General features: G+C 44.4%; 1 protein-coding gene and 1 long non-coding RNA gene across 7 annotated transcripts in view; one reads left to right on the top strand and one right to left on the bottom strand.

The window, feature by feature from the left end:
- Positions 1–10,834, bottom strand: part of ADCY5 (adenylate cyclase 5) — a 174,779-nt gene extending 163,945 nt beyond the window's left edge. For 2 of the 6 annotated variants that reach the window (XR_014503644.1, XM_083405879.1), the window contains exon 1: positions 7,976–10,834. Coding sequence is in view for 3 of the 6 variants with exons in the window: in XM_083405879.1 (XP_083262005.1) it covers positions 7,976–8,980 (1,005 nt within the window). In the remaining 3 variants the exon portion in view is untranslated. The remainder of the gene's footprint in view (positions 1–7,975) is intronic. The other 4 variants (XR_014503645.1, XR_014503646.1, XM_083405881.1 and 1 more) reach the window with 4 other exon arrangements.
- Positions 10,835–13,094: 2,260 nt separating this feature from the next.
- The window catches only part of LOC310665063, a 12,316-nt gene continuing 8,293 nt past the window's right edge, over positions 13,095–17,117 (top strand). The window contains exon 1 of the long non-coding RNA XR_014505167.1: positions 13,095–14,868. This is a non-coding gene — a long non-coding RNA (uncharacterized lncRNA). The remainder of the gene's footprint in view (positions 14,869–17,117) is intronic.

Genomic DNA, 17,117 nt, shown 5'->3' with positions numbered 1-17,117 from the left:
ATATTTTTTACAATGCATTGTGGAGAGCCAGGGTCTGAATCATTCCCTTCAGGTTCTGCAGTTGCAGTCAGCAAAAGTAGGGCATCTGTAATGCCCTGGGGAATTGCCGTATATAACTGATGGGCTGCATTTGGCTTGGTGGGTCACAAATCGCACACAGTTGCCAATATGGAAAATATGAAGTATTGCATTTTTTAAGATTATAAAAAAGAACTATCACTTAAAAAGGGAATCTGTGCAGTTTTAACCATTTATTTTCTCCCTTTTAAAAAAGGCTTAATTCTTTGACCATAGCTGAATGATTATAATATGCCACTTCTCAATGGATTAACTTGTTCATATACATGCAGAGGCTCCTGGCACATTCACACATGTCACCACTTGATGCTGCAGCCATTAAGTGACCAACATTCTTACGCAAACACTTTGCAGATGCAGATACAAGACATGACACCACAGAAGACAAGCAGTCCTGTCTCTTGCCTAGATTCTCATGAACTTGTTAACACAGACCAGTTTTAGCACATCATCAGTACTGTAACCAAGAAGTCCAATTGTTTGATAACTGGTCTAGTCTACAATGTTCAAATAAAATCTCCTGCGTTAATTGCATGCCAAGCTCAGTTAATGGCAGGCACTCAAGAAACCGTTGTTGAACTGACCAAGGCAAGAAAAAAAAATTCCAGAAATGTTCCAGCTTTATAAAAAGACCCAGACAAGCTACAAACAATAACAAGTTTAAAGTCACTCCCAATTTACAAAGTAAAATAAGAAGGCAAATTATACTTGTTAGCTTAACTCATTTAAGCAATGCCCTGATGACCGAAGTACACATTCCCCAAACAGTTGTACAGTGGTACCTTGGGTTACATACGCTTCAGGTTACAGACGCTTCAGGTTACAGACTCCACTAGCCCAGAAATAGTACCTCGGGTTAAGAACTTTGCTTCAGGATGAAAACAGAAACTGTGCTCCGGCGGCACGGCGGCAACTGGAGGGCACATTAGCTAAAGTGGTGCTTAAGGTTAAGAACAGTTTCAGGTTAAGAACGGACCTCCGGAACAAATTAAGTTCTTAACCTGAGGTACCACTGTATTGCTTCCCTCCACCCTTGGTACTCTTATCCCAGCTATAATTTTCTCTATTACTGCTTGAAGAGCTAACTAAACCTAATACAGGTTCAAGAAAAAATAGCCTTGTTTGTGATGCAGCAATAAACCAATTATTAAAGTTTACAGTAAATTGCTAATAAATAATAGACAATAACTTTCTTGCAAATGAAGTTTGAAAGCTACAATAACTTATTTTTTTACTGCTACTGCATTTATTTATTATTCCCATGGAGCTAAATAAACTAGGCACCATGCAAAACATTTTAAAAGGTAACCTAAATCCACAGGTTAACAGTTCAATGCAGAAACAGTAAGAAATTGGAAAAATAAGATGTAAATATGAGAAAAATAGAGGCCAAAGAGATCTTACCAGATACGGCTTATGTTTCTCTTACTCATGCAAAAAAACAACAACAACCATTACCCGTCAAGAGTGTCCATTTGGGCAATGAAGCTCACATGTTTTTCTGTTTGCACGCAAAGCTAAACCAATGTTTTATGTTATATGCAGGAAACATTGGGCTTGTGTGTTCCCTGTCCCACACAGCTATAAAGAAGAGATCAGAAGCATATATACTTCCATTCTCAATTAACTGTGCTTTGGAATTATGTATGAATACAGATAAACTAACCAATCTAAACTGTAAATAAACCAAACAAGCCAACTTTGTGCCGTGGTTAATAATCATGAATTGTTCAGATAAGGCATAGTTAAAACACGAACTGTAGCTCATGGTCTGAACAAAGTGACAAACGGCAATTATTTGAAAATGGAGATGGCTATACTAGAGGAGGAAGGGCACAAGCTCACATGCATAATATTGAACTATGATTTACAGTAACATCTCAACCAATGTCACCCATTCTAGATGTGCCATCTTTTTCAGTGTCAGATTCTGGGATTATCTGGAATGCATTTTACCGTTGCTACGCATCTGGCAGTTGATCAAAAGGTTGGTGGTTTGTGTCCACCCAGGTATGGCAGTGGGCAGTATTCCTGCATTGCATGAGGTTGGACTAGATGACAGCTGGGGTCCCTCCCAACTCTTTGGTTCTATGATCTGTGCCCTAGTCATCAAATTCAAAGAGCACAAGCTATTCTGTAGTGAGCTTGCAGAAACAAAATCATTTTATGTGATGGTGAGAATGACATTCATAAGACTTTTGTATCTATAATTGCCCTTTATAAACAGATTTTTAAGATATCATTTATCCATTCAGATATAGAATGATGTTCCCTTTTAAAGACTTGGCAAGTGAACAATGCCTCAGTGTCTCAATTAATTTGGGTCAGTTTTCAGTGAGCATGTTCGCTTGGCCGGGGGTGGGGGTGGGGGAAGGCTGGGTTCAAAGGACAATATCATTACCAAGTATTTAAAGAATTAACTTAGCAAAATGCTAACAGAGAGTGAAAGACGTGCTAACTGCAAAGGTTAATCAACAGTTGTGAAATAATGTAATTAATATGTTCTAAAGCAGAGGTGGCTAACCTCTCTCAGGGCTCCATTAAGGGCTGGCTATTCCTCCACAGATCACATGACAAAAACGTGCATACACTCATGGAGGCACACATTCCGCAGATAGGGGACAGATAAACACTTTGCACACAGAGACACAGAGACATTGCTGGGGATAGCAGAGAGACGCAGCAGAGACACTGTCCTGGGGGAAGAAAACCCAGGTTGCACAACTGCAATTTTTGTTTTAAACTATAAAATAGTTTAAAAGACAAAGACCAGCTATTAAATGTGGTTGTGGGTTTTACTACCGAGCAAGGGATCACAATGAAGAATATGTGTAGACCACCAGATAGAAGGAAGCCCTCATTCCTATCTGATAAAACCACGATCCAATTAAAAAGAGAGGCTGCTTGCTTGCTGCAGAAGGATAATCTTGGCTTCTCTGTATTTAACCAGAGACAAATAGGTGATTAACTGACAATATTCAGATGGTCTGCTGAATGCCAACTCTGGAGCTTTTCTTGCCACAGTTAATAGTAGGCAGTAAATTAAGTTCAGTTCAACATTTCTAAAATAAGGCACACCATGACACTTCTATTTCTGTTACATAGCATCACAGACTGTCCCTCCCCTCCCTGACACACATCTTTTTAAGACAGGAACTTCAATTCTGGCATGCAGATTGCCAATACGGTGCCCAAGGGCACCAGTGTGCTCACCGGTACTTCTTAAGACACTCACAAAAGTCCTAAGTAAATATTGGTTCAAAAAGCCACAAGAAATGCTTTTCCTGCTCAGTTCCTGTTTACACTACCTCAGCCTCTTCTGCACTGAATATGTCCCCTTAAACATACCACATTTTATTGGGTGCCAGGATATTGGATGGCCCACCTTGCCATCCATTATGAACAGCGGAGAGGTGCGGAGAGTTTTTCTCTGTGAGCAGGTGTAACAGTGGCAATATAGATATCCCCCCACCCACCCTCCCGATGCATAGACGGGGCAACAGATGCTCACAGCATACTTTGTCTTTTTCTGCTCTTTTAGGTGTGGCAGTCATTTCGTATTATGCCATTTTAGGACTGGCACCCATTGCACTCTCTCAAAAGTCCACATGTGCCCCCTAGCCCAAAAAGGTTGGCAACCTCTGGCCTACAGCATAAAAAGACAATTCAAGTGAGACAAAAACGAGATTTTTGATTCCTAATCAGCAAAAATAGACAGGCAGTAGGAAGTGTCCATGAACCATGGCTGTGTTACTATTAAGGCTATTCTGCAACACTACAATCCAATTAGATCTTACTCAACAAGCAGCACCTTGATGAGATGGTTATCTGGAATGTCAGTTGATGTTTCACTGGAAAGAACAGGCAGCTTCACTCTTTCCCAGAACAGAGACAAGCTTTCTTGGAGGGAGTTGTATGTGTCAATGATGTACCACTTACAGATTGCATGTGGCACATGTGAACTCACATGCATGCTTCCATCCATTCACGAAGGGACAAGCAGGCTATTATTACACCCATAGTAAAGCTACTCAGCATACTATTGGATCAAATATGTTTAATTAATGCAAGCCTGTAGGGTGAAGAGACACCACATGTAGCTTGTTCTCAGACTTCAAGGTCAGAGAGCGTTAAAATAGAGTATTGTTGTGACACAGCTGTTGTTAAAAGGTCTAAACAGCTGGGAGCCTAGCTTGGATCAGAGAATAATTATAAAACAAAGACACATGATGGTGCAGCTGTTTGAAAACTATGTTATCAGTACTCTGCTGGAAAAGAAAAAGGGCTAGAATAAGAACGCGATGGGCGGAGAAGAAGCAAAAGTACAGTTGCTATGACTCTCTAACTACACCTTATTCTAGGTCACCAACGACTAATATTAGGTTAATGTTAATTCCTATATCACACAAAAAAAGCATATGGCCCTAACACAGAAACTTATATGCAAGCAAGTAGTGCCTTCATATTTTGCTTTTACCCTGGAACAGAGTGATGTGTGTGGTGCATTTTAATTTTCAGTGAACTATATACTGGCACCATCCTTCAAGATGCATGCCTAGATACTTCAGCGCTGCACCAAAAATAATCTTGCCATAAAAAGAACTAACAGTACAAGAGCCTGTTAAGCTCTGAATCTGCCTCATACACATTAACATGGAATACAATCCAGTCATATTCAAAAATAGACCCATAGAAATTAATGACCGTGACTGACTTAGGACCATTAATGTAAATGGGGTTGGTTACCACCCATTGTATTCCAGTAGAATTCTGTGGAGCAGCAAACGGTGAGAAGATAGAAAAAGATGAAATGTTTAGTGCTGCCACTGAGCTTTCACCTAAAGTGAACTTTGACGTGAACCTAGAGATTCTTCCTGAAATAAAAACATGCAAGGAATTTTGAAAAAGAAAGAAAAAAAAGAGTTATGATAAAGACTAATGAATCTTGCCAGAGTTTCCCTCCTTATATTTATGTTATTACAATGACACACTAGATTCTTGGGGACATGGTAGATTTAGATAATAAAGCAAGTGAAGAATAAAATGCTTGATGCAAATGTTTCTAACTTTAGAGGTCTTTGTAACTGTTGTGTAATCAGAGGATCTTAAAAGAAGGGGCACACACACCTACCTGTTCTAGATATAACCATTGATTCAAATAAAGCCACAGCTATTAGCCGCTCACAGTGCAATCCTATGCATGTCTTCCCATTGATTTCAACGGGCCTTACCGTGTGAAAAGGATTGCAGCATCAGCCATTAGTTTCACTGCTGATCAATAGCAATATAACCCCTCAACAAGCAACTTATCGATAAGGATTTCATTAGGAAAGAATGAATTGAAGACCAAAAATAGCAACAGCTGAAAGGCATGAAAATAATTTGATTTACTTGGCTTTTATCCATCTCCACGCTTTTTAAAATCCACAAACCAGAAAGAAAACGAAAGGAAATGTATGCATCAGTGGGGCAGTGTCAAAGAAAAATTAGATTTCCATGGTAACAAGCTACAGCCTAGGTAACAAAAATGCCTGCTAACAGTTGTGAGGCAGTTGCCGATATGGATTTTTTAGTATCAGATGGCTCTAAATATAAGCTCTTGCCTACAGCCTTAACGCACAATAGATATCGCTACAAACCTTTTTTGTGTGTGTGGAAAAAATAGACTTAGATTTGAAGACCTGTTCCATAGCATGAACCTGGCTAATAAAAAGTTCACTAAATTATAGCACAGATGGCTCACATTTTCATAGTTAGAAGCTGCAGGTTATTGCTGGCTAGCAACACTTATTTTTCACACAGCAAGTTTCAAGCATTTCACATACTTCACATACATTGGGCAGGTTCGCAGGTAACATCAAAATGTAGTATGTCATTTAAAAGGTCAGTCTTGGCTTGCACAGTCCCTTGTCCCTTCTCTTTATGCAGTGGCATAGCAACCCCAGCTGGGGAGCTGCCACCATTTCTGAGCTTTTTTTTGGAATAAATCACCAAAACTTCCATACCTGGTGTTTTGAGGGATGGGCAGTGGCTTTGCCCCCCTGCAATGCCTGAGACACCCACCAAAGGCCATGTCTTCCTACAGCCCCACCTCCGTGCTGCCCAGCGATCCCCCTGAGCCCCTCCTTTCCTTCACTACTGCTTTATTCATTTAGATAAACTTATTTTCCTCCTATTCAGAACAGTTCGCATTTACATCCATCAGACTATGGTTTCTTACTCTGGTTCAGAAGGTCACCATAGTTTACCACTTTATATGTTAGCACGAACTATGTTTGTACTAAATGGGGAAGTAAATAAATGAGAGCCAATTTTCCAGGAACTTTACAACAATCCTATGAGGTAGTCCAGTATTATAATTCTTATATTGCTGATGGCTGAGGGCCACAGCTGTGAGATTTAGCAGCTTGTTTAAAGTTTCATAATGAGTTCATAACTGAGGTGAGATTTGAACCAAGGATTTGATGGCTTGCAGCTGCTGCTTTTAGCTATGAGCTTGTAAGAAATCTGGATGTGCCTGTTCAATGACCATGAATAATAGGTATGGGAAGATTTTACATGTTCTCTTTAGGTGATGGAGGCAAAATAAAACAATCCCAAATTGCTTAAGCCAGCAATTCCTAAAGTAATGGATATATAAACACACAGCACATGTCTTTGTTGGGTTCCTCATACAATGTAGGCACAAGGGACTTCCAATTTTCTACCCAAAGAGATTCTCCCCCCCCCCTTCCCCATGGATGGTTCTTACCAAAGTATTTGTAAACCAGTTACTTTATCTATACAATTGTGGTTGAATGCTAATCAATCATAGGTGAATGAATACTTTGCAAATAAAGCAATATTCAGCAAAATATAATCTAGTCATGTTTAAGGAGAAATTTCTCACAGGATACTTTGAATTTTTTTGCACCCAAGGCAGTAAATATGTATGCAGGTCCTGGTATGCAGATTTCAAATGTTACCTCCTCAGGACATAAAGAGCTATGTACAATGCATCCAACCAATGTATTACTGAGTATTTTAAATATTAACTCACATGTCCTTTTGTAGTTGTGTGTGGAGAGTCAATACTGCAACAGGGTAATCTTAACACCTGCTTCCTAACTTTATGAAGTGAATGCCTACCCATCAGAACAGCACACAACTTTTAAAGTGGAAACAGTATTCTTAAAGCTATAAGCAACCCACATGTGCACACGCACTTCCACACAGAAACTGCTATTTTTACTAAACAGAAAGACAACCCTGGTATACTTGGTTGCTGAAAAAAACATCTCTGAAGCTTTGGTATGCAGCATATTTAAACAGAAGTTTTTCTTTCTTTCCCAAGCACTGCAGAGGCAGGAATTTCAGGTTCAATGCAAAAATGCATTATCCAAAAAATGTCATTTCTGACAATGGTGCATTGCAATGTAATTTTTTTGACTCTATACCACCCATAGTAAATAGTAAGGATACCTTCCCATGCCGCTTTAATTGCTACAAAGCAGATAAGTAGCTAGACTATTCTAATCTATATCTTCAGCAATAAGAAGCTAAATTTTGCAGCAAGTTAGGAAATCCTTATTTCTACTTCTCTGTGATTTCTAGTGAAATCAGTCCTGAATTTCAGGCACATAACAGTAAACATATTTTTAACATTTGTATTTTCAAGGCAAACAATATCATTCAGTGTGAAGCCATGAAAAACACTGGGAATGAAACTCAGGTGATTACAGGGATCGTCATCATTAATAACTGCTTCACACATCAGGGCAATCAATAAATCAAGTCCCCACAATAATAGCTGGTAGCTGCATAATTCCTGGGAAAACAACTATTTCTCAAACTGAACCAAGTCCAAATTTGTACTAGCAACCAGAAGCTGTGAAAGCATCCAAAAACCCAGCCTTACCTGTTTCAATAAGAACTTGTCTTCTGCATTGACTTTGAGAGAAATGGCCAGATGGATGGCAGACAGCACCACACCACTGATGACCGCAGCCCTCATCCTGACTGGCAGCAAGGTGTAGATGCTGTAGATGAAAAAGATAGTCCACCAGATGCCCTCCGAGGCACTTCGGGGCTGCATCAGCAAGCAGCCAACCACTTGAACGGCCAACACCACCAGAATGACAGAGTAGCACATGAGCCACATGTGGTCCTGGTGGAAATCATTGCGATTGCAGATGGCACCCAGAGCCACCATAAGCAGGATGGCCAAGGACAGCACCACCACATAGGGCACCTGGTAGTAGCCGTGAACGGTGTGGAAGAGCAGCATGACCAGGCACACTAAAACCAACACTGCCATCAGCATGGTCAGGCTGCTCTGATTAAGACGGAAAAAGTAGCGCTGGTAGAGGTGCTCCAGTTTCTCCGACTGAAACTTTTTCGACCTGAAGATCTGCAGCAAGCTACCACAGCAGCTGCCCATGGAGAAGACCATCTCAGACCGCCCTTCGCCATCCAGTTCTTCCTCCTCCTCCAACTCATCAATCTTGGCTTTGATCCGCTTCTCCTCTAGCCCCAGTTCCACACAGCGTGGATGCACCTCACCCTGCTCCACACCATAGCGTCTAGGACTCATGGCAAGCGATGGATCTCCTGCACGGCGAGAGTGCTGGCTCTTGTCAACCCCATGATCCTGCCAGGCAGACTTGGACCTGAAGCTCATCATCCTGCAGCCACTCACCCCGTGGTTCCTGCTGCTCGGTGACTCGTAGTCTTCATCACTTCTCCATCTGCTTTCCATACGGGAAGCTTTTTTTACTGAGGCCCTGGTAGAAAGAGGATAGGAATAGCCATTGGCTCTGGAGTCAGCCTCTCCCCAGGCAGAACGATGCTGTTCCGCACCTCCACCCCTGGGCACAGCAGAAGCTGCAAACCCCGGAGGGCTCACACTGTTGGAGCGGGACATGCCCTGCCAAGGCAGAAGAGAAGGGGGAGGGATTGTGGGGGCAAGTTATAAAGGAATAGGAGGGAGAGAAATAAAATCACAAGGAATTCCACTCATAGCAAGGAAGAACCAACACTTCTGAGCAGTTTCTCTCACCCTATGGTGGAAGGTGCAGCAGAGGAAAGACATGTGTGTGTGTGAGAGAGTCCTGGCCGAGTCCAAATAAAACAAAGTTCTCAGTGATAAAGGAATTCAAACCCTTAAGGTGACTGGTTCGCTAGCCAGCTGAATTCCCCTTCCCTCCAGAGGCTGCTGGGAATAGAAAAAAAATTTCAACCAGAATTTAAAGAGATCCACTGAGAGCTGGGAGGCAAGTTCCCCTACCTATGGAACTCTGGTGAGGATTCCCACTCTGTCATTTTCACAAGTCCCCAGTGCTTTGGCCATTTGTTGAAACACGACTTCCATGCATAGAAAAGCAAATGTGATGGAGGCAGCTGGGGTTTTGTTTTCTCCCGCACCTTAAGCAAAGACCACCTTCCAGTCGAAATGCATCATCAGGGAAAAAGCCACCACGATAATTCCTCTCTCAGTGTGAGGTCAAGGCGATCCTGCCGCCGCAAAAGGGACCTGCTGGTCAGAAAGGTCCTAAAGAGGCTGCATATTTCAGTCGCTGATAACGCTCTCCAGGAAGCGGAGCAAAACGACCCAGTACCGTCATTCTTAATTTTGCCCCGCGGGCAGCTGCTTATTTGTTGGTCATCTAGAGAGGTGGTGCAGAGGGCAGCCACAGCAGCAGCGCTGGAGGCGTTGGGAAGCCGGCTGGGTCATTGTTTGATCCCTCCTATTTAAGGAAGGTGGCCCTACAAATTGGCTTGGAGAACCACAAGCAAGCAAGCCTCCCAGGCACCCCTCTTCCCCGGCTCTTCCTTCTCAAGGCGAACACGACATTGCTGCAATGGGGAAGGAATGGCATACAGCAGCAGCCCTTGAAGCCTTGAGTTAAATGTATTTATTGCAAGCTCTCGACTCAAATCGGAGACTGGAGTGCCGGAGGCATCATCCTTTTCCCTGCTCGAATGAACCAAATGGGTGGGATTGCTGAGGCTGCTGGGACGGCAGTGCTGTTTGCCCTTGGGATGGCACATGGGGGGGGGGAATGTATAAAAATAAACAAGATCTACGGGGTGATTCAAATCAAGGACGGCGGGGAAGAGGTGGGGGAGGGGAAGAAGAGGCGCAGGTGGGTGATCAGAAGAGGATTCCTGCGTCTATATCATCTCTCCAGCGAACAGATCCATGGAGGGAGTCCTCCGCCAAAAAGCCGACGTTGCACTGCTGCCTCCGTGCGAGGATGCGCTGTCTCCACTGCAGGGGCTAGCAACAAGCAGCACGGCTCGCTCTCCCGCCGAAGCAGCGATGCAAAATACAAAAACAAAGCGGGGTGGGGGGAACCCCACAGCACCACACGAATTTTTCCACAACGAGGGGAGGGGATGGAAAAAGACCCGCCGAGGCTGACTCCGTACTGCTTATGCACACTCCACCAGCCGCCGCCACCTCCTCCTGCTGCTGCTGCTTCTACTGGCTCTCAATGTATCGGCGTGCGGTGTGGAGGGCTAGGGAGGGGGCAGCCTTCTGTGCTCCTTGCAGCCAGCCAGAAGAGTGGTCCTCAGCTCATTGCAAAGAGAAACGGCACCTCCCGCGAAGAGCCGCCGCCGCCTCGGCCTCTCCTAGCAGATAACAGGACCGGCTCCCCTCAGCGAAGCTGCAGCGGCGGCGGCTGCCTCACCCGGCCCGGCCCGGCGCGTGCTCGCTCCCTCACACGCTCCTCTTTGCAGGAGAGAGGCAACCCGCCCCTTTCAAAACCAGGCTTTGTACGGCCCCTCTTCCACAGAAGCTACTGGCCGGCATGGCTCCGCCTCACGCTCCGCCCGATTGGCTGGCGACCAGCCGCCGCTTTCCGCTAACAGCGCGGGCTCCGGGGAGCTGGGCGGCCGAATCAGCTTCCCTTCCAATAGGTTGCCCAGTTAGGAGGGAGGAGGGCGGGGAATGTTGGAAGCCGCGGCTGCAGCTGGCATCTGCAAAAAAAATCAGAGTCAGATAAATAATTAAAGAATGGCCGCCTCCCGCGCGCGAGGACCTGGGATGGGGGGGGAGGGGCCCTCCTCTGGTGTAGTTTTAACTCCTTCGGGGGCGTTGCCGCTTAGCCGGATCTAGAGGAAAGCGCCCTCATCACAGCAGGGCGGAATAGGAATCACCCGCCTAGGGACTGTTTCTACGCTGATTGTATTATTTCTGTGCTTGTAAGCACAGCTAGAATACCCACCTAGACTGAATGAGAAGCAACCTGCGTGGAGAAACATACGAAGTTCCCTTTTACTGAGTCAGACCACTAGCCCAGTATTGCCTACTCTGACTGGCAGCTGCGGTTCTCGGGCATTTTGGTGCTACCTCGTGGTTTTGTTTTTTTAGCTGGAGAGCCAGAGGAGTTGTTTGTTCTGGTCAAACTTCAAATCTCTTTCAAGATTTGGCCAGTCCCATATAGAGACAGGGAAATAAATTTGCATCAAGCATCCCCAGCATCATCTACCATTTAGCTTTGTTTATTATTATTATTGCTACCTGCTATCCAATATCCAAGTGGTGTGAATCCAGGGGTTTCAGGCACTTACCCAGGGTTCCTATTTCCTTTTGGAAATGAGGCACAGCTGAGACTGGGGTGTCTTTATGATGTATGTTTTATTTACACATACTGTATATACAACCTGAGCCTACCATGGAGGGGCTTACACCATTCACACCCTAAGAGAGTCCTGCTTATTCCATAGCCCCCACAGCTTTGGATTCAAATGACACCAGCCATGGCTCGCCTTCTCTGCTTCCAACTTTCTTCCCAGCCAACTGCAATCCTAAAACTCAACCCTGCTCTGTCTCTGCAAACTCTTTCCCAGATGAAAGAGTGGCTCATACCCATCTGCCGTCAGGCCCTGAGTCTTTGCTTTGTGAATTGCCCATTCTCTCAGGCAATTTCCTGAACACAGGAAAGTGGTTTGGCCTGTATTTTAACAATTTGGTAAATCCAGCATATGACCACAAGTTTTAACACTCTAACATTGGATAAATTCTAACACCAAGACTCAAGAAATTAGAACTTGGCACCCACAAATCCTGGCACCCACAACTCATAATAATAATAATAATAATAATAATAATAATAATAAGAGTTACAACATTTAGGGCATGTGGATAAATTATTTGGATAGGATTGTCTGCTTATGTTTTGTGCTTTGAAAAAATATTTCAGTGAGCTCTGTTGATGTCAGAGTATACCGTATTTTTCGCTCTATAAGACACACCAGACCACAAGACGCACCTAGTTTTTGGAGGAGGAAAACAAGAAAAAAAATATTCTGAATCTCAGAAGCCAGAACAGCAAGAGGGATTGCTGCACAGTGAAAACAGCAATCCCTCTTGCTGTTCTGGCTTCTGTGATAGCTGCGCAGCCTGCATTTGCTCCATAAGACGCACACACATTTCCCCTTACTTTTTAGGAGGGAAAAAGTGAGTCTTATAGAGCAAAAAATATGGTTATTATCAGAGTTTGAGGCCTTGGGTTTATGCTCCCATTTAAGGTCTGTTTAGCAGAACCTGCTTGGTGAAAGAAAAATACGATGATTGCTTTTAATATTTTTAGACAAGGCTTGGATAAGATAAATTAATTCTGATTTGTCCGGGAGACAACACACTCTGAATGGTTGGAGGTTCTGGACAGTTAACTGTCAATCAGATGATTTTCAGTGAGGAATGTCAATTGGGAAAGGCAGTGTGGGAAGACAGCTGAAGAGGGAAGTGAGAGGCAGAGAAAACTGAAGTGAACATGGATTATGGAGGCCTGAGTTTTAAGCTATTTATCACAAGTGTTTAGGCTAAAATGCAGCCTTGTATATACAGGTCCTATCTGAAGATGACACAAGTGTTGTTATTTCTTAAAGTCAGCAAAACTGTCCAAGCTCCCAGAAGTAAAAATGGATGAGATTTTGGGTCAGTCAGAAGTGGATTATACCAAGTAGCTGGACCAGTGTGTGAGGGAATTTAGCTTGGGAGGTTTAGGGAATTTGGCCTGAGGTAAAAGCCACTTAGATGGTATAGTCAGCTACATTTAAGAACATTAAAGACTCCAATGTAAATATCAGTATTCTCTTCTGTACATAATTTCCCTTAAATAATTATGCTTAATATTTTATCCTTTCTCCAATGTTTGTGCCTATCACACATCTGGACCTATTATACCAAACTACAAGGCTTTAAAGGTATTCTAAGAGAATGGTGGCAATGGAAATGGGTCACATTGTCACTGAGGAAGGCAAGGAGTTTCATAGCAAAAAAATTGATACAGTAAACTGAGAAGTGTCAGCTAATAAGGAATGCCATCATCCTAATTAGTAGTATTGTCAGCATTCTGATAAATAGCATTTTCTTTACCTGCCCCTTCCACAAAAGTTAACCAAACACCTGAAAGAGATAAGAGTAGTGAAGTGTTAAAAGTGTCAGACTAGGAATGATGAAATCCAGGTTAAAATCCAGGCCAGTGTAGGAATCTACCTGCTCCCCCTTTCCCTCCCACCGTCTGCATGGCTGCAGATGTAGCAGAGGCCCCATCACTCCATTCCACCTAGTGACAGTGGTTAGGATTGCATCCTAAGACATTGCTGCAGCACCTAGAAGAGGATATACATTTTGCAAAGTAAAACCGCAGTAAATGTGGCTTTAGCTATTTGTCTCTTTTATTTATACTAATTAAGTTCTTGCATCAGCTGTTTAAGCATACATGGAATGTTCTCATGTTTATATTAATATCTTTAACATGCTGACCAATTAAAATATGACCAATTAATCAGGCAGCAATTTTATAATGTATTATATTTTACTACTTTTAGAAATTACATTTCACAAGGGAAAATGACTTTTCCAAGACAATGCCTCCTACAACACATGCATGAATCACCTAAAAAGCAAAGAAAATGTACTTTCTGCTTCAGAACGGTTGTCTTATCTGCAAATTTAATTGATTAACAGAGTAGTGGGGGAACAGGACGGGAATGGGAAGAAACAAAAGTATAGGATCTGAAGGTGTGCAGTGAGTCATGGGGCAGAAAAAAAAGAGAGCAGTGATATATTTCCTTTCTTCTTCCACCCCCTTCTCTAGGTCTTTCTTTTTACAATTTCCTATCATTGGAAATGAGTTGTTAGGGGTTTTTTTCATTTTTATATATAAAACAGATTATAAACTGCCTCTCACATAAATATCAGGGTGGTGTATAACAAAATTTCCAGAAGCATAAAATCCCATAAAAATACAGAATAATTGCAAGAATCACTGGCTCATCTTAAAAAGTTTAAACCACTGAATATGCCTGTTAACACAAACAAAAAATCTTATAGAGATTTCTGAAGGTTGGCAGAGAAGATACTTGCCAAATCTGTCATGGAAAAGCATTTCACAGCATGGGAGAATGGGCAAACTTGGACCGATCTGCCCCTGGCACACACCCTTTTTGTCTCTAGCCATGTTGCAGCAGCTGAAGAGAAGGAATATACTACCAACATTTGGGAGTGAACAGTTGGTCAGGTGTAACTGAGTCTGCCTCGTCTGCATGAAAAATGTAAGAGTCTCTATCTGTGTAATATTTATGATGATTCTAGAAGATTAAATTCATGGAAAATGCATGCAGCTTGTTGTTGTTTTTTCCTGACATCACAGAAACCAGTCTAGTGTACTTGTGGTTCTCAAGTGGCCTCTCATTCAGGCATGGATGAAAACCAGACCAGCTAGGCTTTGGCAACGTGGTAGCCTCATGCATGTGCAGACCATACCCAGATTTTTGCAGCTGATTCCTTTTTGCTGCGTAAGAATAATAATAATAATAATAATAAATTTTATTTATATCCCGCCCTCCCCAGCCGAAGCCGGGCTCAGGGCGGCTAACAACAATTAAATAATCAAACAATCAAATAATCAAACATTCTAAAAACATTCCATTATAAAATTAATTAAAGTCAAATTAATGGCAACCGTTGAGCAAAATTCTGTGCAGGTTGCCAGAGGAGGGAGTCAGGCTGGGACCTGACCAAAGGCCTGGTGGAACAACTCTGTCTTGCAGGCTCTGCGGAAAGATGTCAGGTCCCGCAGGGCCCTAGTCTCTTGTGACAGAGCGTTCCACCAGATTGGAGCCGCAGCCGAGAAAGCCCTGGCTCTAGTTGAGGCCAGCCTAACCTCTCTGAGGCCTGGGACCTTCAGGATGTTTTTATTTGACGAGCGTAGGTTTCTCTGTGGGGCATACCAGGAGAGGCGGTCCCGTAGGTACGAGGGTCCTAGGCCGTATAGGGCTTTAAAGGTTAAAACCAGCACCTTAAACCTGATCCTGTACTCCACCGGGAGCCAGTGCAGCTGGTATAGCACCGGATGAATGTGATCTCGCAGTGAAGACCCTGTAAGGAGTCTCGCTGCGGCATTCTGCACCCTCTGGAGTTTCTGGGTCAGTCTCAAGGGCAGCCCCACGTAGAGCGAGTTACAATAATCCAGTCTGGAGGTGACCGTCGCATGGATCACAGTGGCTAGGTCAGGGCGAGAGAGGTAAGGAGCCAACTGCTTAGCTTGGCGGAGATGAAAAAATGCCGCCTTTGTTATAGCTGCAATCTGCGCCTCCATGGAGAGGGAGGTGTCGAAGATTACACCCAAACTCTTAACGGACGGTGCTGGCACTAATTGCACCCCCGCTAGAGATGGGAGTTGCCCCCTCAATCCCATATCGTCCTGTCCCAGCCAGAGGACCTCTGTCTTCGAAGGATTTAACTTCAACCGGCTCCCACGTAACCATCCAGCCACAGCTTCCAAGCATCTGGTCAGTGTGTCTGGGGCCGAGTCAGGGTGGCCATCCATCAACAGATAGAGTTGGGTGTCATCAGCATACTGATGGCAGCCCAGCCCAAAACTCCGGACAAGCTGGGCGAGGGGGCGCATAAAGATGTTAAAAAGCATCGGGGAGAGTATCGCACCCTGGGGCACTCCACACACCAAGGAGTGGCAGGATGACAATTCCCCCCCAAGCGCCACCCTCTGTCCCCGACCGGAGAGAAACGAGCGCAGCCATTGAAGGACTGTGCCCTGGATCCCCACGTCGGCAAGGCGGTGGTCCAGGAGTTCGTGATCGACCATGTCGAAGGCTGCTGACAGGTCTAGAAGAATCAGCAGCCCCGACCCGCCTTGATCCAGCTGCCTGCGGAGATCATCTGTTAGGGCGACCAGAGCCGTCTCGGTCCCATGACCAGCGCGGAAGCCGGACTGGAATGGATCCAGAGCCGATGTTTCATCCAGAAACCTACCAAGCTGTTCAGCAACCGCTCTCTCAATCACCTTACCCAGGAATGGAAGATTCGAAACCGGGCGGTAATTGGATAGATCTAAGGGATCTAATGATGTTTTCTTTAAGAGCGGGCGCACCACTGCCTCCTTCAGTTCCCCTGGGAATGTCCCGGTGCCAAGGGACAAATTGATGATATCCCCCAGGGGGGCCCGCACCTCGTCTGGACACGCTCTAATCAGCCAGGACGGGCACGGGTCGAGAGGACAAGTAGTGGGCTTTCCAGCTCGGAGGAGTCTGTCCACATCGGCTGGGGATATCCGGTCAAAGTGGTCCAATACTGGACCCGAGGACAGTCGAGGGGCCTCCAGTTCCTTTATTGTATCCAAATTGGCAGGGAGGTCATGGCGGAGCAACAGGACCTTCTCCGCAAAGAAGCTCGCAAATGCCTCACAGCTGTGTGTCAAATTATTATTTAAATTTGGCTGTCCTTCAAGGGATGTTAAAGACCGAATTATACTAAATAATTGCGCCGGGCGAGAGCTAGCGGATGCAATGGAGGCCGAGAAGTAGGACTTCTTAGCGGCCTTCACTGCCATCTCATAGGTTTTCATAAAAACCCTATAAGATGTTCTTGAAGCTCCGTCACGGGCACCCCGCCATACTCGCTCTAGCCGTCTGAGGTCCCGCTTCATTTTCCGGAGCTCCTCGGTAAACCAGGGAGCCCGGTTTCTGCGGGGTCGCAGAGGGCGCTTAGGTGCGATCTCATCGATGGCTGCCAGGAGCTGGGTATT

This window comes from Podarcis tiliguerta (genome assembly GCF_965153285.1).
Source record: "Podarcis tiliguerta genome assembly, chromosome: 1".
NCBI lineage: Eukaryota > Metazoa > Chordata > Lepidosauria > Squamata > Lacertidae > Podarcis > Podarcis tiliguerta.
The sequence above is the reverse complement of the archived record's forward strand: the minus strand, read 5'-3'. Positions and strand labels throughout refer to the sequence as shown.